General features: G+C 41.2%; 1 protein-coding gene across 2 annotated transcripts in view; it reads right to left on the bottom strand.

The window, feature by feature from the left end:
• Window positions 1-24,470, bottom strand: part of LOC115202837 (cyclic nucleotide-gated cation channel beta-1-like) — a 63,877-nt gene that overhangs the window by 11,577 nt on the left and 27,830 nt on the right. The window contains exons 19-29 of one of the 2 annotated variants that reach the window (XM_029766900.1): window positions 13,162-13,286; window positions 12,814-12,935; window positions 12,449-12,592; window positions 12,220-12,261; window positions 7,473-7,676; window positions 4,425-4,439; window positions 3,216-3,435; window positions 3,075-3,108; window positions 474-642; window positions 297-314; window positions 107-208 (exon numbers count right to left, since the gene is read on the bottom strand). In XM_029766900.1, coding sequence (XP_029622760.1) covers window positions 107-208; window positions 297-314; window positions 474-642; window positions 3,075-3,108; window positions 3,216-3,435; window positions 4,425-4,439; window positions 7,473-7,676; window positions 12,220-12,261; window positions 12,449-12,592; window positions 12,814-12,935; window positions 13,162-13,286 — 1,195 coding nt within the window. The remainder of the gene's footprint in view (window positions 1-106; window positions 209-296; window positions 315-473; window positions 643-3,074; window positions 3,109-3,215; window positions 3,436-4,424; window positions 4,440-7,472; window positions 7,677-12,219; window positions 12,262-12,448; window positions 12,593-12,813; window positions 12,936-13,161; window positions 13,287-24,470) is intronic. The other variant, XM_029766902.1, reaches the window with a different exon arrangement.

The following is a 24,470-nucleotide window of genomic DNA, read 5'->3' as shown; positions in this document are numbered from 1 at the left end:
CATTCCATTTACTCCGTTCCAGCCATTGTTAATAGCTGTCCTCCGCTCAGCAGCCTCCACTGGTTTTGCATGCGTCTTGTGCATTTGCCTGTGTGGCATCACTCACTCATCTTCCACAGTCAGGAGGCCAGTCTGCATCTCCAAGTCATCAACACCAAAAACATCATCCTCTTCAGCACTTCTCTCTTCTACCGGGAGGAGCGAGCCACTAAGGGGAAGGCGATACAAGGTTAGGCAATAGGAGACAAAGAGACAAGGGTAGGATAAACTGCACAAACAAAGCTGCCATAACTTACTCTGCAGCCACAGCTTTGCTGAATGTGTGAGAAAAAAAGAGAGTGATATTAGGGCAATATGGCCAGTAAATTAAATGCTTGTCTGTCATCCTAGGCAAATCACTATAGAGCAAGTCTGTACAGCTACTATAATCATCGGATAGACTTTCGAAGCAGCAGAGTGCATAGTCAGTTTACCTGCGCTTGGTCCCGGGGGCGAGAGACACGGTCAGAGTGACGGACAGGGGGTCCTGGGAGGTGATGATCTGGGGGATGTTGTGACCCCCTCCCATCCCTACGTCTCTGTCCACATCCTCCACTTTAACCACTGGCAGCACATTACCTCCTTTGTCCTTACCAACGCTCCCTGAAGAACACAAGGAACTATTCTCTATAACTCTAGAAAACTCACTCAAGAGCGTTCTGTCGATACCTACCAACAATCCAGAACTATCAGATAAAGATTCTAGAACTTTTGTATGATGACGAAAACACTAGAATCCATGGGGTTTGCTTAGTACTGATAACTTCAGTACAACAGTAAAGAGGCTATTGTGAATTAACAGGTGACATCCTCGTGAGGCTGGTTGGGAGAGTGCCAAGGGTGCCCGGGGCTGTCATCGAGGCATGGGGGTGGCTACTTTGAAGAGTCTCAAATGTGGAGTGTGTTTTGATTTGTTAGGCACTTTTTTTGTTGCTACATGATCCCATATTTGTTATTTCATAGTTTTGATGTCTTCACTATTATTCTACAATGTAGAAAAAAGTAAAAATAAAGAGGCTATTGTCATTGATGTGAAAGAACAGAACGACACAACACAGCACGACATGGCACAACACGACACAGCATTGCACAACACAGAACAGCACGGCACAGGACATTTCACTCTAGAGGTTTCAGTTCACCTGAGCAGTGGGTGGATGGCTGCTGCTCTTCGCGATGAAGCAGGGGGGACGGAAGAGAGCATGATGGCAGAGATGTGGAGGGCGGTGGTCAAGGGGTCAGGGGTGAGGATAGGGTTAGGATGGGTCGGGAGGTCTCAGGATAGGTGAAACTTGACTTAGCGCTGAGGAGAAGGTTGATCTAATTTGACACTAATTTTATGAACTCCAGGTCTGCAGGGAGGGGCAGGCGTTGGGACAGGGGAAGGGAGTGTTACTCCTTGGAGACATCTTCCTGGGGTTGGGTTTGGGACACTGCGTTTGGGTTAAGTCTGTTGAGGCGATTGAGGATAATTTGGCAGTAGTGTCGCGCCTGCTTTGGTAGCTCGGATATCTCATGTTTTAGCAGGATTAGGTCTTCTGGCAGGGCGAGCATGGACAGTTTAGGAGGGTTCAGGTTGTTGTCGCGTAGCAACTTGGTGAGATTGTCGAGGCACTGGAAGGCGTGGGGGATATGCACGAGCAGGCTCCTGATTGGAAAGCAATTGGAGGGCACTGGGCGGCGACATGGTCAGACAGCCAATCAGATCAATACAATCAAGCAAAACAGGAAGTCATGATAAGATTGAAAATGTTAGAGTAGTAGTAGTTTTAATGTCTGGTAATTGTGCTGTCATATACAATATATATACAAAGTATGTGGACACCCCTTCAAATTAGTTGATTCGACTTTTTCAGCCACACCCGTTGCTGACAGGTGAATACAATCAAGCACACAGGCATGCAGTCTCCATAGACAAACATTGGCAGTAGAATGGCCTTACTGAAGGGCTCATTGACCTTCAACGTGGCACCATCATACAGTAGGATGCCACCTTTCCAACAAGTCAGTTTGTTAGATTTCTGACCTACTAGAGCTGCCCTGGTCAACTGTCAACTATTGTGAAGTGGAAACGTCTTGGAGCAACAACGGCTCATCCGGGAAGTGGTAGGCAACACAAGCTCACAGAACGGGACATTTGAGTGCTGAAGAGTAAAAATCGTCTGTCCTCTGTTGCAACACTCACTACCGAGTTCCAAACTGCCTTTGCAGAAGCAACGTCAGCACAAGAACTGTTCATCGGGAGCTTCATCAAATGGGTTTCCATGGCCGAGTAGCCGTACACACAAGCCTAAGATCACCATGTGCAATTCCAAGTGTGGGCTGGAGTGGTGTAAAGCTTGCCGCCATTGGACTCTGTAGCATTGGAAATGAGTTCTCTGGAGTGATGAATCACACTTCACCATCTGGCATGCCAGGAGAATGCTACCTGCCCCAATGCATAGTGCCAACTGTAAAGTTTGGTGAGGGAGGAATAATGGTTTTGGGCGCTTTTTCATGGTTCGGGCTAAGCCCCTTAGTTCCTGTGAAGGGAAATCTTAGCGCTACAGCACACAATGACATTCTAGACAATTCTGTGCTTCCAACTTTGTGGCAACAGTTTGGGGAAGGGTCTATCCTGTTTCAGCATGACAATGCCCCATGCACAAAGCGAGGTCCATACAGAAATTACTTCAGTGTGGAAGAACTTGACTGACCTGCACAGAGCCCTGATCTCAACCTCATCGAACACATTTGGGGTGAATTAGAACGCCGACTGCGAGCCATGCCTAATCGCCCAACATCAGTGCCCGACCTCACTAATGCTCTTGTGGCTGAATGGAAGCAAGTCCCTGCAGCAATTTTCAAACATCTAGTGGAAAGCCTTCCCAAAAGAGCGGAGGCTGTTATAGCAGCAAAGGGGAGACCAACTCCATATTAATCCCCATAGTTTTGGAATGAGATGTTTGACGAGCAGGTGTCCATATACTTTACTATATACACTACTGTTCAGCATTGATGAATATCCTCTTATTACATGAAGCAGGAAGACTCACCTTCACACCCTGCTTCGTCGGCACCTTCCTCTTCCTGTAATGAGAGCAGTGAACATAAAAAACATTCTCCATAGTAATAGCATTAGTAACACCTATGTAACTACAGTGTAATAACCTGTTGGCTGTTAAAATGTTCCCTACCTGAGTTGCGGCAGTAGGTGGAGCTTTCTGGTCGGCTGGTTCTGGCTGTTCGGTTACTGCCGGGGCCTCTGTCGCTGGGGGAGACTGTTTATTTTGTGGCTCTGGTTCTGGTTCAGGGGAGGCCTCTCTGGGGGGAGACACTGGGGGGCTTGGTTCGACTGACTCCGCCTCTGCCTCAACCTCGGGCAACCCCTCGGCTGGACACACATCCATCAGGCACCTGGAGAGGGAGTATGGTCCAATCAGTGCAGCTTTACTGTGTGATCGCCAAATAGGAGTAGCGTTATACACTGGGAGAACCTATCAATTCAATCTTAGTACTGGAAGTGAAGCAGAGAAAATAATTAGGACAAACACACATCCACCTAGCTCTGGTCCAGGGCGTTAGAGCTGCTTACTAGAAAGCTCAGCGTTACCATAGGCAAATGCACTCTGGGCATACAAAGTAAGTTGTCAAGATGCAATGTCTCACAATTGCAGATAATGAATTCTCCACTGCTAAGAAAACAATTTATATCCGTCACTGAAACAGATACAGCCATATCTCAACAACAATGTAGACAAATTGTTCCCTATTACACAACTTACTCAGAACCCATTGGAAAGTCTCTCTGAATATCGTTCTCTAAAGCCTATGTGGTCTCCTTCTTCCATGATTGTTTGCCTCTTAATTGTGGCAAACACAATGTAAAATACAGTGCGTGGTCTCACCCTCACAACAAATAATCCTGGAGTTCTGTCTGATTTCTGATAACCGGATTGGTTGGTTTGGAGGAACAACTTCTGAGCTTGATGTGAACTATGACTGCCCTGACAATCACAAACTCAGGATAAATCATCAGGACAACCATCGACAACAAGATCAGACAGGTGTGAATGGGAGGATTTCGGACAATGATGCCATAGCAGCATTGAGTTATCAAGATAATATTTGTCATTCGGGAGTGTGAGGATGGATACTGGGGAGAGGGATAGACTTAGATTTTGTCTTTGAATTGGCTTCTGTCTGTTTGACATTGGGTTAGATCTCAACTATGTTTTTATGAATGAAGCAATTGTTATGTGTAGAATGAAAAAAAAAGAAGACAAAGTTAAACATATCCCAGACTAGTCATACTTTGGAGGGCCTCGCCGCCGGCCCTCCAATGAGAATACAGTATCTGGATACTAAGTCATTCTTAATGGTCTAAATTTGGTTTTAGAACCTACCTTTTCAGGTCCACTCTGATTCAATGGGGAATTGGCGGCACAAGGCAATACAAGAGACATGTCAAACTGAATAAGATCTTGTCTCACCATTACTATCAGCTCTCAAGCTCGGCACAAAGCACTGTTGTTAGGCCTATGGACTGTTGCTTTAGCATTCTATAGTCTCCAAAGGCTGAACAGCAGATAGCACTAAAGCTGCTTAGTAAATTCATTACTCAACCCCCAAGTGATAGCTGTAACAGTGTAAACAATGTTGTACAATGCCTTCAGAAAGTATTCACATCCCTTGACTCCCCCCCCTAAAAAAAAATGGTGTTACAGCCTGAATTTAAAATGAATTGAAACGAGATTTGGTGACACTGGCCTAAATACGATACCCTATAATGTCAATGTGGAAATGTTTTTGAAATGTTTACAAATGAATAAAAAATGAAAAGCTGAAATGTCTTGCGACAATAAGTATTCAACCCCTTTGTTATGGCAAGCCTAAATAAGTTCAGGAGTAAAGCAATTCTACTAAGATAACACATGGAAAATATTTTTAATCTTAGGACCCCTTTTTATATATATATATATATATATATATATATATATATATATATATATATATATATTTGTACAAATTATTTGATAATATATTGAATTTGGTCATTACTACATTAGCCCATAGAAACGCATTGAATAACACATTCATAAATGGCAAAAAATACTTTCATTTTTTAAATCATAAGGGATACGGTTTTGAAGTGTCTGTCCTATATCTAGGAGATATAAGAAAGCTCAGGAAATATTCAAAAAAAATTTAATACATATTTAACAGCTTATTTTGGTTGGCACAAAACTATCTCCATACTCCCATTAATATGTATAGGTTACCTTCAGACGAGTCCAAAGACACTTGTGGGGGTCGTAGAGCAAAACAGAGCATCGTGAGAGTTGAGAGTTTCCCCTTTCCACAGTGGGGTCATATTAGTTTGTAGCCCAAATGCACATCAGCGTTACCGACTTCAGATGCATTCCTTAATATTTTCAAGCATGGTGGTGGCTGCATCATGTTATGGGTATGCTTGTCATCGACAAGGACTAGGGAGTTTATATATATATATAAATATATAAAAACAGAATAGAGCTAAGCACAGGCACAATCCTAGAGAAAAAACATGTTCAGTCTGATTTCCAACAGACATTGGGAGACAAATTCACCTTTCAGCAGGACAATAAACTAAAACACAAGGCCAAATATGCACTGGAGTTGCTTACCAAGATGACATTGAAAGTTCCTGAGTGGCCTAGTTACGGTTTTGACTTAAATCGACTTGAAAAGTTTGCAGATGACATTGTAGCGGTAAACCTGATCACCGACAACGATGAGATAGCCTATAGGAGGTCAGAGAACTGGCGGTGTGGTGCAAGGACAACAACCTCTCCCTCAACAAAGGAGATGATTGTGGACTACAGGAAAAAGAGGACCGAGCACACCCCCATTCTCATCGACGGGGCTGTAGTGGAGCAGGTTGAGAGCTTCAAGTACCTTGGCGTACACATCACCAACAAACTAACATGGTCCAAGCACACCAAAACAGTCGTGAATAGGGCACGACAAAACCTATTCCCTCTCAGGAGACTGAAAAGATTTGGCATGGGTCCTCAGATCCTCAAAAGGTTCTACAGCTGCAACATCGAGAGCATCCTGACGGGTTGCATCACTGCCTGGTATGGCAACTGCTCGGCCTCCGACCGCAAGGCACTACAGAGGGTAGTGCGTACCTCCCAGTACATCACTGGGGCCAAGCTTCCTGCCATCCGGGACCTCTATACTAGGCGGTGTCAGAGGAAGGCCCTAAAAATTGTCAAAGACTCCAACCACCATAGTCATAGACTGTTCTCTCTGCTACTGCACGCAAGCAGTACCAGAGACCCAAGTCAAGGTCCAAGAGGCTTCTAAACAGATTCTACCCCCAAGTCATAAGACTCCTGAACATCTAATCAAATGGTTACCCAGACTATTTGCATTGCCCCCCCCCCCTTTCACGCTGCTGCTACTCTCTGTTGTTATTATCTATGCATAGTCACTTTAATAACTCTACCTACATGTACATATTACCTAAATTACCTCAACTAATCGGTGACCCTGCACATTGACTCTGTACCGGTACCCCCGTATATAGCCTCCCTATTGTTATTTTACTGCTGCTCTTTAATTATTTGTTACTTTTATTTATTTTCTTTTTTTTCTTCTCTTAAAACTACATTATTGGTTAAGGGTTAAGGGCTTGTAAGTAAGCATTTCACTGTAATGTCTACACCTGTTGTATTCGGCGCATGTGACAAATACAATTTCATTTGATTTGAAAATCTATGGCAAGACTTGAAAATGGCTGTCTTGCAATGATCAGCAACCAACTTGACAGAGCTTGAAGAATTAAAAAAATAAGAATGTTCAAATATTGTACAATCCAGGTGTGCAAAGCTCTTGGAGACTTACTCAGAAAGACTCACAGCTGCCAAAGGTGATTCTAACATGTATTGACTCAGGGGTTTGAATACTTAAGTAAATTAGATATTTATGTACCTTAAAACATGTTTTCACTTTGTTATTACTATGGGTCATTTTGTGTAGATGGGAGAGAAATTTTTTTTTTAAATCAATTTCCAATTCAGGCTGTAACACAACAAAATGTGGAAAAAGTCAAGGGGTATGAATATTTTCTGAAGGCACTGTATGATATCATAACATAGCCTTTCATTACTAAGTATTCGCCTCCTCAGCTTCATATCTCAGTGTTTATTCTACTATGTATGAGATAATTCCTGAGGAATTATGACTGGGGATGGACATTACTTCTGAACACTCAAAATAGTCATCTTAATCTCCACAGAATAAAGAAATCACTCTTTGGCCTTTGGGTTCAGTAAAAGCCACAAAGCTGAGCGTATGTGGGGGGACAGCAAACCGTTTAGCCGCATGGGAATGCCATGAGGCGTGAGTAGCCTTGGTGTTGAAAACAAAGCAGAAATAAGCCTCTACCTGCTAATGATTTGGCTTACTCAGTGATCTTATTCTCCACTTTAGGCTCCACAGCTTTAGCTTTGTTGTCGTCAGATATCTCATTGTCTTCAGCAACTACAATATCCATTAGAATATTGTCTTCAACGCTCAGAATACTCTCAATGGCAGTAACCTCTATGACTTTATTTTTCTCTGGACTTTTATTCTCCACGCTCTCGTCGCTCTCGTGAAGCAGTTTCAACCTGGACGATTTGACCATGAGAAGGTTAGGAATTAGACATTCAAACTCGACCAACTCTATCAGCACTCAAGCTGGGGAGAAAGCGCTGCATGGAATGTTGGCTTTGAATCCATGCAGTTCAGAGTTAATATGCCCGATTATATGTAACCAATGAATAATCTGTTAATAATATGTGTTACCATAAATCTTAACATTGTTCAGCTTTGCAAGTTTGTGCCCAAACACTGTCCATATATACTGAACAAAAATATAAACGCAACATGTAAAGTGTTGGTCCCATGTTTCATGATCTGAAATAAAAGATCGCAGAAATGTTCCAAATGCACAAATAGCTGATTTCTCTCAAATTTTGTGGACAAATTTGTTTACATCCCTGTTAGTGAGCATTTCTCCTTTGCCAAGATAATCCCTCCACCTGACAGGTGTGGCATATCAAGAAGCTGATTAAACAGCATGATCATTACCAAGGTGCATCTTGTGCTGGGGACAATAAAAGGCCTAAAATGTATAGTTTTGTCACGCAGCTGTCTCAAGTTTTGAGAGAGCATGCAATTGGATTGAATGTTAATTTCTCTACCATAAGCCACCTCCAACGTCATTTTAGAGAATTTGGCAGGCCACGTGTAACCATGCCAGCCCAGGACCTCCACATCCGGCTTCTTCACCTGCAGGATCGTCTGAGGAGGGGGAGGAGGGTGCTGAGAAGTATTTCTGTCTGTAATAAAGCCCATTTGTGTGGAAGAACTCATTCTAATTGGCTGGACCTGGCTCCCCAGTAGGTGGGCCTGGCTCCCAAGTGGGTGGGCCTATGCCTTTCCAGGCCCATGGCTTCACCCCCGCCCAGTCAAGTGAAATTGTCAAGTTGAAATTGTTTCATGTCGCGTTTATATTTTTGTTCAGTATAGACGACGCTGGTTGAGTTTTTGTTTTCATGGTCCTTCGAGACAGAAAATGTAATTTAATTTTTCTACAGGTCTTGTACCTGTTGTCCCAATCGTGCTCCATTGAGCAAGTTTGAAAGTTTACACCAACCCCTTTGTCCCCATAGTTTAAGAAAAATCAAGTTACACCTTATCCCGAACTTCAACTTGTTAGGTAAAAGGCGCAAAGCATTAAAGCTGTACATCTGTGACATTGGGTGCCATGTGGAATGCGTAGCCTAGTTTATATGGCATCAAAGCACAACTTCTCAGCACATTCCAAAGCGGGAATAAGCCTCTATCTGGTAATGATTCAGCTTACTCAGTGATCTTATTGTCCTCTGTAAGCTCCAAAGCGTCAATGTAGTCCTCAACGACAATATTGTCCTCAGCAACTTTTATGTCTTGGTTGACCGTTTTCTCCTCTGGTATTTTATCGTCTTCAGTGATTATAATAATGACTGAAACTTCTGCTATCTTATTCTTCCCAGGACTTCTGTTCTCCTGAGATATCTTCTTCTCTACAGTTACTATATTCTCCTCTGCAACTTTTCTGGCTTCATCGATTGTTTTCTTATTGGATATTTCCCGCATAGTATTCTGTTCATTCATTTTAATTTTCACAATGACTGTCACCTCTTCTGTTATTTTATTGTCTTTATATATCTTATTATCCTGTGTGGTCGTAATGTCTTCATCGATCTTCATTTCCTCAATGACGGTAATCTCGTCTGTAACCGCTGGAATCTTATTTTCCTCAGAACTTTTATTTTCCTCTGCTACTTTAGCCTCCGCAGATATCGTCTCTCCAACGGCCATCTCTCCAACCGCTATATTCCTATCAGAAGATGTCTTGTCCTTATTTACATGCTTTTCCTCAGGTATCTTGATATCTGGTGTTAGGATGCTCTCTTCAATCTTAATTTTCTCAACGGCAGTAACCTTTGTTATCTTATTCTTGTCAGGTCTTTCATATTCCACTGTAACTTTTTTCTCCTCTGACATCTTATTGTCCTGTTTAGTTGTATTTTCTCCAGCATTCTGAATGATTTCCTCAATGACCTCAATAACCTCATCTGTAACCTCTGTCATTTTGTTATTGTCAGGACTTTTATTTTCCGCTGTTACTTTAGTCTCAGATATCTCCTCTCCTCTGACTATATCCTCCACTGTGGTCATATTCTGATCATATTCTTCTGTGACTGTAACCTCTTTTACTTTAGTCTCTTTAGAGACTGTACTATTCTCCTCAGCAGCAACTTTTTTGTCTTCGTTTATATTTTTGTCCTCAAATATCTTATTGTCTTGTATAAGGGTGTTCTCTTCAACAATCTTAATTTTCTCAATGACGGTAACCTCTGTTAGTTTGTCCTTGTCAGGATTTTCATTTTTCTCTGCTACTTTAGTCTCCACAGATATCGTCTCTCCAACGGCCATCTCTCCAACCGCTATATTCCTATCAGAAGATGTCTTGTCCTTATTTACATGCTTTTCCTCAGGTATCTTGATATCTGGTGTTAGGATGCTCTCTTCAATCTTAATTTTCTCAACGGCAGTAACCTTTGTTATCTTATTCTTGTCAGGTCTTTCATATTCCACTGTAACTTTTTTCTCCTCTGACATCTTATTGTCCTGTTTAGTTGTATTTTCTCCAGCATTCTGAATGATTTCCTCAATGACCTCAATAACCTCATCTGTAACCTCTGTCATTTTGTTATTGTCAGGACTTTTATTTTCCGCTGTTACTTTAGTCTCAGATATCTCCTCTCCTCTGACTATATCCTCCACTGTGGTCATATTCTGATCATATTCTTCTGTGACTGTAACCTCTTTTACTTTAGTCTCTTTAGAGACTGTACTATTCTCCTCAGCAGCAACTTTTTTGTCTTCGTTTATATTTTTGTCCTCAAATATCTTATTGTCTTGTATAAGGGTGTTCTCTTCAACAATCTTAATTTTCTCAATGACGGTAACCTCTGTTAGTTTGTCCTTGTCAGGATTTTCATTTTTCTCTGCTACTTTAGTCTCCACAGATATCGTCTCTCCAACGGCCATCTCTCCAACCGCTATATTCCTATCAGAAGATGTCTTGTCCTTATTTACATGCTTTTCCTCAGGTATCTTGATATCTGGTGTTAGGATGCTCTCTTCAATCTTAATTTTCTCAACGGCAGTAACCTTTGTTATCTTATTCTTGTCAGGTCTTTCATATTCCACTGTAACTTTTTTCTCCTCTGACATCTTATTGTCCTGTTTAGTTGTATTTTCTCCAGCATTCTGAATGATTTCCTCAAGGACCTCAATAACCTCATCTGTAACCTCTGTTATTTTGTTATTGTCAGGACTTTTATTTTCCGCTGTTACTTTAGTCTCAGATATCTCCTCTCCTCTGGCTATATCCTCCACTGCTGTTGTATTCTGTTCAACATTCCTGATTACCTCATTGACTGTTACCATAGGTGTATTCTCTTCAGTGACTACATTCTCATCAGCAGCAACTTTTTTGTTTTCATGTACATTTTTCTCCTGAGATATCTTATTGTCTCGTGTGGTCATATTCTGTTCAATGATCTTCATTTTCTCAACGTCTGTAACCGCAGATACTTTAGCCTTGTCCGGATTTTCATTTTCCTCTGTTACGTTTTTCTCCTCAGATATCTTATCGTCAGTGATTGTATTCTCTTCAGGAACAACTTTTGTGTCTTTGTGGAATTGACTCTCATTCGATATCTTACACGCCACTGTGGCCGTATTCTGTTCAAGGTTCTTCATTTCCTCAATGATTGTGACCTCTATTATTTTAGTCTCAGATATCGTACTATCCTGTGTAGTCATATTAGCTTCAGTTTTTGGAATTATTTTCTCAAATACTGTAACCTCCTCTGTTACTATATTCTCCTCAGATGCAACCTTTTTGTCCTCATTGAAATTAATCTGAATAGATATCTTATTTTCCTCTGTTATCTTATTCTCTTCAGGACTCTTAATGTCCATGCTCTCGTCGCTCTCCTCCTGAAGCATCTGCAACCTGGACGGTGTGCAGAAGGGGACAAACAGAGCTTCAGACAGTCTCAGACAGTTAGACAGTCATAAACCGTAGTTTTAAACATGTACAGAGCTTGATTTACACATCAATTTTCAATAGTGCTCCCCAAATAGTGGGCAAAACCAATATTGATAATTTTAATGCTAAATCCGCTTATTGAGGTGCCTTGATGAAACTCCGGTCACCTCTGTAATTTGAACGGCTGCATCCATATCATGAAGAGCAGACAAACAGCAGACGAACAGAGCCCCTCAGCCCTCCAGAATGTATGTAGGCTACTGTGCAGCAGTGTTAGAAATAGCAAGCTCTGTATCCTATCAAACATCTGGTTAATGAGTCAAACTATAGAGGGAAGAGGATGGGGTCAAAAGTTTGGATATGAGATGTTAACATGCCTGAGATAGAAGCTGCCCCTAACTACAGATTTAGGATCAGATTAGACAACCCCTGACTATAATCTTAACCATTAGGGTGGCGATTTAATGTTTGACTCCAGAGAAGTGGTTAAGGGCAACATTCATCTACTCTGCTGTGGATAGAAGCATGGAAGGATAACAGGAAGTAGGAGCGGGACTTACTCAGGGTCTTCCTCGTTCTCTTCCTCCTGGATATTGGGCAGTCTTTGCAAAACAGACAGTGAGCAGGATGATTATTAAGGGTCGTCTCCTTGGTGATGACATGTCCTGGTGTGCGTGTGTGTGTCTGTGTGTATATGTATGTGTTTGTATGCAAACATGCATGTATGTGTTTCTGTGTGTGTGTGTGTGTGGGGGGGGGGGGGGGGGGGGGGGGGGACAGGACACTTACTGCTCTCCATCAGCCTCTTGCTGTGAGTCTGTGGCCCTCTGGGCACTGGCGGCCTGCTCCTCCTCTAGTTGTCTAACTGCCATCTCAGCCGCCTGTCTGGCCACCTCCTCAGCCATCCTTGCTTCGTTTAACTGCTGCTGCAGCCTGGAGACCAGGTGAGAGGGCAGGGATCAATACATCGGACAATCACACAGAGCCAAAAGGCAGTGATGAACACAACGGCCAATCCCAATTCCTCCCTCATACAGACAAAGGGAGACAGATCTCTGGGAAATATACGAGATTGTAAAAAAGTGAGTGTGAGACAGAAAGAAAACCACATAGGGAATAGGAGGAAGAGGAAAACAGATGGTCTCTTTTATTACTTCTCCTCCACTTTCGCCACAGCAGCCTCCTCTGCCTCTTTCTTTATGCTCTCTATGAGGGGAGTCCATCTCTCTGTCTGTGTCTCTGCATCTTCTGCGTCTTGTTGCATTTCTAGAAACTGCTGCGACAGAGAAATACAGTACACACAGAGAGTATGGCTATTGCAGCTCCAGATAAAGAACATTATTAAGTTCAATGGCATTTCCATTAGGAAAATGGAACAGTTTTGTTTCGTCACATCATGTTGGTGACTTTCTGATCAGCTTTGAAGCTATTGCCACGTTTGTCCTTTCAAGCATGGTAATCTACTGACTACTAGCAAGGCTGTCTCTGATTCTGCCTCTGACCTGGGGTTTGAGTGAGGGTAAGGCCTGGAGCAGGGCCGCTCCCTGAGCCACTTTGTTCTCCTTCTCCTCCCAATCCGGGTCCACCTCCTCCAGAACCATGTCTTCATGGCCTTGCAGGATGAGGACTAAATTGGAAATAGGAAACAAGTTGCAATAAAAGGAGGTGGGTCAGTGGGTTAACTGTTAGAGGATATGGAACAGTAGGGTGGGATCAACCAATCAAGAGAAAGGCCTCATATTCAGCAGCCAATTAATGCTTAAACTGTATTCTTAACCAAGTGGGAAGGTGGTATTTATCACATAATGCTGGGAAAAATCCACTTGAAGCCCCTCCAACTGGTAATAACTAGTAGGAAGCTCATCTATCACCCCTGAGCTTCTACTTCTCCCACAAGCTTCGACTTCTTCAAGCTTCGACTTCTTCGACTCCTCCCACAATTTTCCTACATAGGAAATTACCTCGACAACAGCATTTTTGGCAAACGATTTAATCCCATCAGTCACAATAGGGATTTTTTTTGTACTTAACAGGTTCTACAGAAGTTAAAGTTTTCCTTATCAACAAATAAGGCATATATTATGCATTACCAAGGTGTCTAATATGGTTCAGAGAAGTTTCAAATGATTTCTCAAAATGGTCACAAAACCACAAGCATAAATCTCCAAGGTGTACTTTTAGCGATGAATTTGGCACCAGAAGTCTGTGTTTAACAGCTTCAAACATAATGTTTAAAGGGTGTAGTTTACATATGCACTCTAACTTTCAATAGATTGAATCCATGATGCTCGTGGTATATGAAAATATCTTAGTGGTCATATTTGTGACCAATGGGAAAATACAATGGCTTTGAAGATTATCCATTAGCCTTTACATATGTTTAAATCAGCGATTTTGACTGTAAAACGTCATATTTTGCTATTTTTGGGTGACTTGCCATTGGGGAATTACCAGACTTTCAGCACGCTTATAGGGAAGGACATTCAACAAGAACAAATGACTGATGATTGGCTGAGAGAAATTGATTATACAAATATTGTGGGGCTGTTTTGTTAAGCTTCAGCGTGGCATTTGACATTATCGATCATAGTCTGCTGCTGGTAAAACTGATGTATTATGGCTTTACACCCCCTGCTATATTGTGGATAAAGAGTTACCTGTCTAACAGAACACAGAGGGTGTTATTTAATGGAGCCTCTCTGACATAATCCAGGTAGAATCAAGAATTCCCTAGGGCAGTCTAGGCCCCTTACATTTTTCAATCTTTACTAACGACATACCACTGGCTTTAAGTAAAGCCAGTGGTATGACTCAACACTATACATGTCAGCTACTACAGCGACTGAAATGACTGCAACACTTAACAAAGAGCTGCAGTTAGTTTCAGAAGGGAAGATATAAGTTCGTCCTAAATATTTAAAAATCTGAAAGCATTGTATTTGGGAAAAATAATTCACTAACCCCTAAACCTCGACTAATCTTGTAATTAATAATGTGGAAATTGAGCAAGTAGTGGTCATGGTCAAAACATATTGATACAACAGTAGCTAAGATGGGTCTGTCCATAATAAAGCGTTGCTCTGCCTTCTTAACAACAATATCAACAAGGTAGGTCCTACAGGCCCTAGTTTTATCGCTCCTGTACTCAGTCGTGTGGTCAGGTGCCACAAAGAGGGTCGTAGGAATATTGTAATTGGCTCAGAACAAGGCAGCACGGCTGGCCCTTAAATGTACACAGAGAGCTAACATTAATAATATGCACATCAATCTATCCTGGCTCAAAGTGGAGGAGAGATTGACTTCATCACTACTTGTATTTGTGTTGTGAGATGTATTGACATGTTGAATGCACCAAGCTGTCTGTTTGAGGTACTGGCACACAGCTCGGACACCCATGCATACCCCACAAGACATGCCACCAGAGGTCTCTTCACAGTCCCCAAGTCCAGAACAGACTATGGGAGGCACACAGTACTACATGGAGCCATGACTACAATGGAACTCTATTCCACATCAAGTAACTGATGCAAGCAGTAAAATAAGATTTAAAAAACAGATAAAAATAAACCTTACAGAACAGCAGGGACTGTGAGGGACACAAACATAGGCACAGACACATGCATACACCCACGTACGCATGGATTTTGTGTTGTAGATATGTGGTAGTAGAGTAGGAGCCTGAGGACACACACTTAATGTGATGTTAAATCAGCTATGAATGTAGTGTAATGCCTTGGCAGCAGCTAATGGGGATCCTTAATAAATACATATAGACTCATACACTGAAAAAGTGTAATAATTGAACAAATATTTAACGTCAATAGGTATGTTAAGTGTCTCTACCAAAATGGTAGATCTGGTTTATGTGCGTTTTGCTGAATAGTCACGAAGGTAGACCTGAGTATTGGGACATAGCCACAGGTGTAAACCTGGTTCATATGGGTATTTGGGCTGAGATATAGATATGCAGATGTAGATCTGGTTTATATTAGCATTGGGACTCAGTCAAAGGTGGAGACCTGGTTTGTACAGTAGTAGTACTTGACCTGAGTAGCAGGGATAGACCTGGTTTACATTTTATGAGTATTCAGGCTACGACACATTTAGACCTGGCTTAGTTGACTAATTGGGTTCAAGCACAGGTCCAGACTTTGTAGGTATGTAAATTGGAGCTGAAGTACAGGTGTAGACCTGGTTTGTATGAATAGCGGGGCTGAAATACATAAACACACCTATTGTTATGACAATTGGCAGTGACATGTAACAGTAGGAAAAAATCGTTATTGGGTTAGAAGTGCAGATGTACACCTGGTCTGTAAGGATATTGAGGCTAAAGTACAAGTGTAGACCTGGTTTGTATGAATGTTGAGGCTTGGGCACTGGGGTAGACCTGTCTTATATGAGTATGCCCATGGATTTACCTGGTTTATATGAGTAATGGGGTGTAGGGATACACAAGGCTCATACAGGTAATGGGTCTTGATGTACATTTATTGCCCATTCAAATCCTTTCTGGCAACAAGTTTGTGGTAATAAAAAAGTGAATGGGGCTTTGGCACATGTGTTTTGCCACTGTACTATGAGTTTATCAATGAAATGATTAGCGAATACAGGTCAGAGGTCACAGTACTAAGATATGCAAATAACAATGTTGGGGTGTGAGGCTAATAGCTGGATATAGGTTACTGTTGTTGACTTGGGGAAGACAGGTATAAGGAAAGTGAGTAACAGGGCTGAGATAGGCAAGTAACATGGATGAGCTGTGTTGGCAAAGGAACTGGGGGTTAATGATTAACAAATAGGGTATTTAGGGCTAAAATATGGGTGTATCTGTACTTGATTGTATCAATATTAGGGTACTGGGATGTGAGTGTTAGTGTTTTTCTTAAATCAGCTATAACATTGCAGATATATTATGGCTTTTATCAATGTAATTGTCTGCATCATTTCCAATACCCCATATGTATTTTTTTTGTAAATATGCAGTACCAGTCAAAAGTTTGGACACACCTACTCATTCAAGGGTTTTTCTTTATTTTTACTATTTTCTACATTGTAGAATAATAGTGAAGACATCAAAACTATGAAATAACACATATGGAATCATGCAGTAACCCAAAAAGTGTTATATCAAAATACATTTTATATTTTAGATTCTTCAGAGTAGCCACCCTTTAACTTGATGACAGCTTTGCATACTCTTGGCATTCTCTTAACCAGCTTCATGAGGAATGCTTTCCAACAGTCTTGAAGGAGTTCCCACATATGCTGAGCACTTTTTGCCTGTTTTTCCTTCACTCTGTGATCCAACTCATCCCAAACTATCTCAATTGGGTTGAGGTCAGGTGATTGTGGAGGCCAGATTATCTGATGCAGCACTCCATCACTCTCCTTGGTCAAATAGCCCTTACACAGCCTGGAGGTGTGTTGGGTAATTGTCCTGTTGAAAAACAAATGATAGTCCCACTAAGTGCAAACAAGATGGGATGGCGTGTCGCTGCAAAATACTGTGATAGCCATGCTGGTTAAGTGTGCCTTGAATTATAAATAAATCACCGACAGTGTCACCACCAAACCTCCCCCACACCATCACACCTCCTCCTCCATGCTTCACGGTGGGAACCACACATGTGGAGATCATCTGTTCACCAACTCTGCATCTCACAAAGACACAGCGGTTGGAACCAAAAATCGCAAATTTGGATTTCCACCGGTCTAATGTCCATTGCTTGTCTTTCTTGGCCCAAGCAAGTCTCTTCTTCTTATTGGTGTCCTTTAGTAATGGTTTCTTTGCAGAAATCTGACAATGAAGGCCTGATTCAAACAGTCTCCTATGAACAGTTGATGTTGAAATGTGTCTGTTACTTGAACTCTGTGAATAATTTATTTGGGCTGCAATCTGAGGTGCAGTTAACTCTAATGAACATATCCTCTGCAGCAGAGGTAACTCTAGGTCTTCCTTTCCTGTGGCGGTCCTCATGAGAGCCAGTTTCATCATAACGCTTGATGTTTTTTGCGACTGCACTTGAAGAAACTTTCAAAGTTCTTAAAATGTTCCGTATTGACTGACCTTCATGTCTTAAAAATGATGGGTGCTGACCTCTAAACTTAAAAATATGAAATATCCTTATACATGTCACTGAGGGAGAGAGGGGAATGTAGAACGTTTACATTCTGTCAGAATATGCTATTGTTAGCCGTCAGGGATCCTATGGGAGGAGAAGAGACACAGTATGGTACAAGTCAACATGACAGCCGTGAGTTGGGGAGGAGTGAGGAATTTGGGCAGAGGCCAGGTTAGATGAAGTGAGGAAGAACAGATATCACTAAAGTTTTGTATAGCAACATAGGTGTACTGGCTGCTCAGAGGTGTAAAGAGGGGGCTCAGCATAGGAGAAAAGGTTAAATACCAGTACTTGTGTGAATATGTTTTCTTGTCTGTTCAGCTGTCCGACCCTTTGGGTGAATAAACTTGGCTTGAGCTTTTATAGTTTTCCATCAGTTTTTACCCTGTTATTTAGAACCTAACAAAGTAATGATGGACTTTCATTTATTTTTGCTTATTTGAGCTGTTCTTGCCATAATATGGACTTGGTCTTTTACCAAATAGGGCTATGTTCTGTTTACCACCCCTACCTTGTCACAACACAACTGATTGGCTCAAACGCATTAAGAATGAATGGAATTCCACAAATTTTCTTTAACAAGGCACACCTGTTAATTGAAATGCATTCCAGGTTACTACCTCATGAAGCTGGTTGGGAGAATGCCAAGAGTGTGCAAAGCTGTCATCAAGGCAAAGGGTGGCTACTTTGAAGAATCTCAAATATAAAATATATTTTGATTTGTTTAACACTTTTTAGTTTACTTCATTATTCCATATGTGTTATTTCTTAGTTTTGATGTCTTCACTATTATTCTACAATGTAGAATATAGTAAAAATAAAGGAAACCCCTTGAATGAGTAGGTGTGTCCAAACTTTTGAGTGATACTGTATATATTTTAAAATATATTTTCCTGCTTTATTATTTCCTGTAACCCTACCACCCCTCCCCTAATTTGATTAAACTAATGGACAACAACACTTAGGCTTCTACTTCCAGCTTATACGTATTATATACATTTTACGGACAATATATTTTACATTACTTATCTTTTGTTTGTTTTTAGTCCCAGCCTTCAGCTACCCTCAACCCCTCCCATTTATTGCATCTCTGAAGACCATCCAGTTTTGATTTCTAGCTGCCATATATTTTCCCACTGTGCTGAGATGTTTCACAAAGGTTCTGAACCTTTCTATTTTCATAGTTTATACAGATTGTAAATGAAGTATTATTATATTATTGACCGATTGACTAATCCCCCAGCAGTGCTATTTGTAGAGTTGGCTCCATGTAAATGTTGCAATTTTTCAGTCATTCCTGAACCTGCGACCAAAAACAGGGCAGTACCAAAACAAGTGATCTAATTATTCTGGGTGTTAGTTTTAGGGCATGAGGGTAACAGGGCTGGGATGTGTTAGTAATTGGGTTTAGGTGTGTGGGTAAGTGGGCTGAGGTATATAGAGATTGGGGCTGAGAAATAGGGGTACAGTGCATTCGGAAAGTATTCAGACACCCTGACTTTTGCCACATTTTGTTATGTTACAGGATTATTCTAAAATAGATTATATATTTTTTTATTTTCTCATCAATCTACATGCAATACTCCATGATGAAAAAGAAAAAACAGATTTTTCAATATTTTTTATTTTTTTTACAACTAGAACCCCCTGGAAATATCACGTTTGCATAAGTATTCAGACCCTTTACTCAGTACTTTGTTGAAGCACCTTTGGCAGTGATTACAGCCTAGTGTCTTCTTGGGTATGACGTCACAAGCTTGGCACACGTGTATTTGGGGAGTTTGTCCCATTCTTCTCTGGAGATCCTTTGAAGCTCTGTCAGGTTGGATGGGACACAGCTATTTTCAGATGTTTGATGGAGTTCAAGTCCGGGCCCTGACTGGGCCACGCAAGGACATTGAGACTTGTCCTGCAGCCTCTTCTGCGTTGTCTTGGCTGTGTGCTTAGGGTCATTGACCTGTTGGAAGGTGAACCTTCGCCCCAGTCTGAGGTCCTGAGCGCTCTGGACAAGGGTTTTGATCAAGGATCTCTCTTTACTTTGCTCCGTTCATCTTTGCCTCGATCCTGATTAGTCTCACAGTCGCTGCTGCTGAAAAACATCCCCACAGCATGATGCTGCCACCACTATGATGCTGCCACCACCATGCTTCACTGTAGGGATGGTGCCAGGTTTCCTCCAGACGTGACACTTGGCATTCAGGCCAAAGATTTTAAACTTGGTTTCATCAGACCAGAGAATCTTGTTTCTCATGGTCTGAGAGTTCGTCAGGTGCCTTTTGGCAAACTCCAAGTGGGCTGTCATGTGCCTTTTACTGAGGAGTGGCTTCCGTCTTGCCACTCTACCATAAAGGCCTGATTGGTGGAGTGCTGCAGAGATGGTTGTCCTTCTGGAAGGTTCTCCCATCTCCACAGAGGAACTCTGGAGCTCTGTCAGAGTGACCATCTGATTTCTCAGTTTGGCTGGGCGGCCAGCTCTAGGAAGAGTCTTGCTGGTTCCAAACTTCTTCCATTTAAGAATGCTGGAGGCCACTGTGTTCTTGGGGACCTTCAATGCTGCAGAATCTTTTTTGGTACCCTTCCCCAGATCTGTGCCTCGACATAATCCTGTCTCAGAGCTCTACGGACAATTCCTTCAACCTCATGGTGTAAGGTGTGCGTACTAGCGGTAGAGAAGTCAGGCACAGGAGAGCAAAAACTGTGTTACCAACGGCGCAGTTTAATAATAAAAACCACCGGAAAACAAATGGGTACAAAACCCGTCACACACCAGACATAACGTGCACAAGCACTAACAATAAACATTTCCGGACAAGGACATGGGGGGAACAGAGGGTTAAATACACAACATGTAATGATGGAATTGAAACCAGGTGTGTGGGAAGACAAGACAAATGGAAAATGAAAAGTGGATCGTTGATGGCTAGAAGACCGGCGACGCCGAACGCCGCCTGAACAAGGAGAGGAACCGACTTCGGCGGAAGTCGTGACACATGGCTTGGTTTTTATTCTGACATGCACTGTCAACTGTGGGACATTATACAGTATAGACAGGTGTGTTTCTTTCCAAATCATATCCAAACAATTGAATTTACCACAGGTGGACTCCAATGAAGTTGTAGAAACATCAAGGATGATCAATGGAAACAGGATGCACCTGAGCTCAATTTCGAGTCTCATAGCAAAGGGTCTGAATACTTTATTATATAAAGTTTTTATTTTTTTTATTTTATATTATTTGCAAAATGTCTAAAAACATTTATTCTCATTATGGGGTTTTGTGTGTAGATTGATGAGGAAATGTTTTTATTTATTCCAGTTTAGAATAAGGCTGTAACAAAATGTGAAAAAGATTTTGAATACTTTCAGTGTCCAGCGACTGTGAAGCCAACACCTTAACCATTACACCAAGAGGTCAGAACATTTTGACTAGGTTGCTAGGTGTTGAGTTAAGGTCGCTACATTACCGCCTTCCTTCAGGAGCGTATTCTAAGTCCCTCACCTGTACACGCCTCTCCGATGGCTTCACAGGCACCATCCCACTTCAGACACCAATGTAGCAAATTCGGGGGGTAGCCCCAACTGGGACTCGAACCCGGGTCCAGCAACTGTCAAGGCTTAACCATTACGCCAAGAGGAACGGACATCTTGACTAGGTCGCTAGGTGTTGGCTTAAAGTCGCTGCAATACATTGCAGTACTGCGCTTTACCAAAGGTTAGCACTAGCAGTACAGATCCATTGAAAATATATTCAACAAATACAGTGTTCCCAACTTTTAATCATATCATGTAATTCAGACCCCTTTATATACTTGGCTGTTAGAATGTTTATAGGTATGAGCCTAGTTGATTGATTGATTGATTGATTGGTAGATTGATTTGTAGATTGATTGGTAGATTGATTGACTGTCACACAAAACACCAGACTGCATTTCAAACTCTTTATTAATCATAAACAAACGGCATATAATGTAACAACATCTTCATAATAATACGATTGCTGCCTGGGCTTAGCTAGTTATTATGTTTGTCTCATTGGACAAACACAATAACAACAGTACTAACAGTAGTGTGTACTATGCTAACAGTATGTCGACTACAAACCGTGTGTGAAATATAGTGCCAATTCAACTGTTTTTTTACTGTCACGGTTCTATGCAATCTAAAAACAATTGATAGCAGTGTATTGATTCTACACCGTTTAAAATGAGAATAGAAAGTATTGGAAAAAGCTTATACTAGCTGTGATCACCCTGTCTGTCTGGAGAAAACAGAATTCCTAGGCTTTTTGAGATTCCAAGGCTTTTTGGAGATAATTGTTTATGGAATAATCATTAGCATCATTGCGCTATTGCAGTTAGAGTGAGATATTGTTCCCAAAGTTATGATTCTAACAGATAATGATCATAGCATGATCACGCCTATGTTTACACAGCCATCCTAGCGACCCGATTCAGATTTTGTTTCATATTCAACCATTTTTTTCTGACTGTTCACACCCAGTTTTATACGGGATAAATTTGCACATTTACACTCATGTGACCTCTGAAATAGCACACATATGCAACGCTAATTTACAATTTTTTTCATGTAAAAAACAACCTTTCAGAGCAAAAATAATTATTTGATCTGAGCATCCACACGAGGTTCCATATGGAGCATCAGAATCGTATCAGAATTGAGAGTCACATACGGATGTGGAATAAATCAGAACTTAAAAGATCAGATTCCATGTGTTTTTTTTTTTTTTGCTGTGGGGGAAAGATCATATATGTCAGATATGCCAAATAATTGACATAAGATCAAAATTGAGCTACCTGTGTAAACACAGCCTTTATAAATTAGACTATATTCACTCCCATGCTTAGTTAATTCTCCTGGTTTATGGGTTCTTAAACCTAATTACTAATTTCATTCAGAATCTCTTATTATTGGCTCAATCGTTTGTGGGAAGGAGAGGGTGAAAGTGCATTATGCGTTGTAGCTGCGCAAGAACTGAAAGCTCTATAGGTTTACAGAGCCATTGACTATTTCTAGCTATGTGTGTGTCAGAAGAGGCTGGTGGGAGAAGCAATAGGAGGACGGACACATTGTAATGGCTAGAATGGAATAAATTGAACGATATCAAACACATCAAACCTATGGCACCCTTATTGGAGTTAAAAAACATGACCTGGTGCACACCCAGAGAAAATTATTTCATGTAGAGGTGCTGACTAACGGCGAATAAACTATAAGCTATAAAAATGAAGAGAGTCGCACACTCTATATATAAACTCCCAGTAATTGAATGGGTAAATCACCAACGTTTTGGCATAACTGTGCCTTCTTCAGGGTAATGTCATGAATGCTTGAACCAGGTTATGGAGACAAAAGTGCAATTAGTGCAACCAATGACCAGTGTCATAATTATTTAGTTAATGCATTGAGGGAAACTGTTAAAGCATATACAGTTGAAGTCGGAAGTTTACATACACCTTAGCTAAATACATTTAAACACAGTTTTTCACAATTCCTGACATTTAATCAGAAAAATTCCCTGTATTAGGTTAGTTAGGATCACCTCTTTATTTTAAGAGTGTGAAATGTCTAAATAATAGTAGAGAGAATGATTTATTTCAGCTTTTATTTCTTTCATCACATCCCCAGTGGGTCAGAAGTTAACATACACTCAATTAGTATTTGGTAGCATTGCCTTTAAATTGTATATATTATTAACATCAACATACATTATTGTTTAATTCAATTTCACATATATATTTAATTGTTCCCTACTTCATTAAAACATGTTGTTACATGTCATCTTTAGGTTCAACCATAATGCATAATAAGCATCATCAACTGGGGGAACATATTGGGTGCTGATTATGCTGATAAGCTGTTGGAAGAATATGTCCATTTATAAGACTTGTTTATAAAAGAGAGAATTGTTCATTTAAATTTAAAAAAAATATTTCACCTTTATTTAACTAGGCAAGTCAGTTAAGAACAAGTTCTTATTTACAATGACTGCCTACCCCAGACCAATTGTGCGCCGCCCTATAGGACTCCCAGTCTGGATTCAAACCAGGGACTGCAGTGACGGATCTTGCACAGAGATGCAATGCTATAGACCGCTGCGCCACTCTGGAGCCCAAACGAAGAGTTCATAAGAAGGGCCTGAGATCAAAGTCAATATTCAGACCACTAGGGGTCAATGTTTTTCGAAGGGTTTCCAGTAAGCCTCCCTTTGCAGTAGTAGGATCTCGATGTTACTTCCTCTCCTTTGTAGAGCAAAATGCTCAATGCCTGTGTACTTGAGGGAGGACATAGGACCTGATGACTCTGATCACTGAACAACTTTTAAAAAGGATATTACAGAGATCGCAACCTGTTTAGCTTCAGCAAAGTGAGCTGCTACTGGATAGTCAACGTTCTTACACCTGATTGAGCTACGGTGTTCAGCTATGCGTTGTTTTAATCGTATTTTCGCTTGTCCTACGTAGGCTTTCCCACATGAACAGGTGATGAGATTGCAGAATATGTCAGTGGTTTTTCAGGATTGCTTTCATTTTCTCCAAATACTTGGTGTACTTGGTGCAAAAGACCTGTTGCATTGTTTTTCTTCTTTGGTTGAGTTTTTACATGTTCCTCTCTTGGTTTTTGAGATCATTGCAGCGTCAAGAGTTTTGTCCTTGCAGCCTCTCATT

This window comes from Salmo trutta, chromosome 12, assembly GCF_901001165.1.
Source record: "Salmo trutta chromosome 12, fSalTru1.1, whole genome shotgun sequence".
Lineage (NCBI taxonomy): Eukaryota > Metazoa > Chordata > Actinopteri > Salmoniformes > Salmonidae > Salmo > Salmo trutta.
This window is presented reverse-complemented; position numbering and strand designations above follow the sequence as displayed.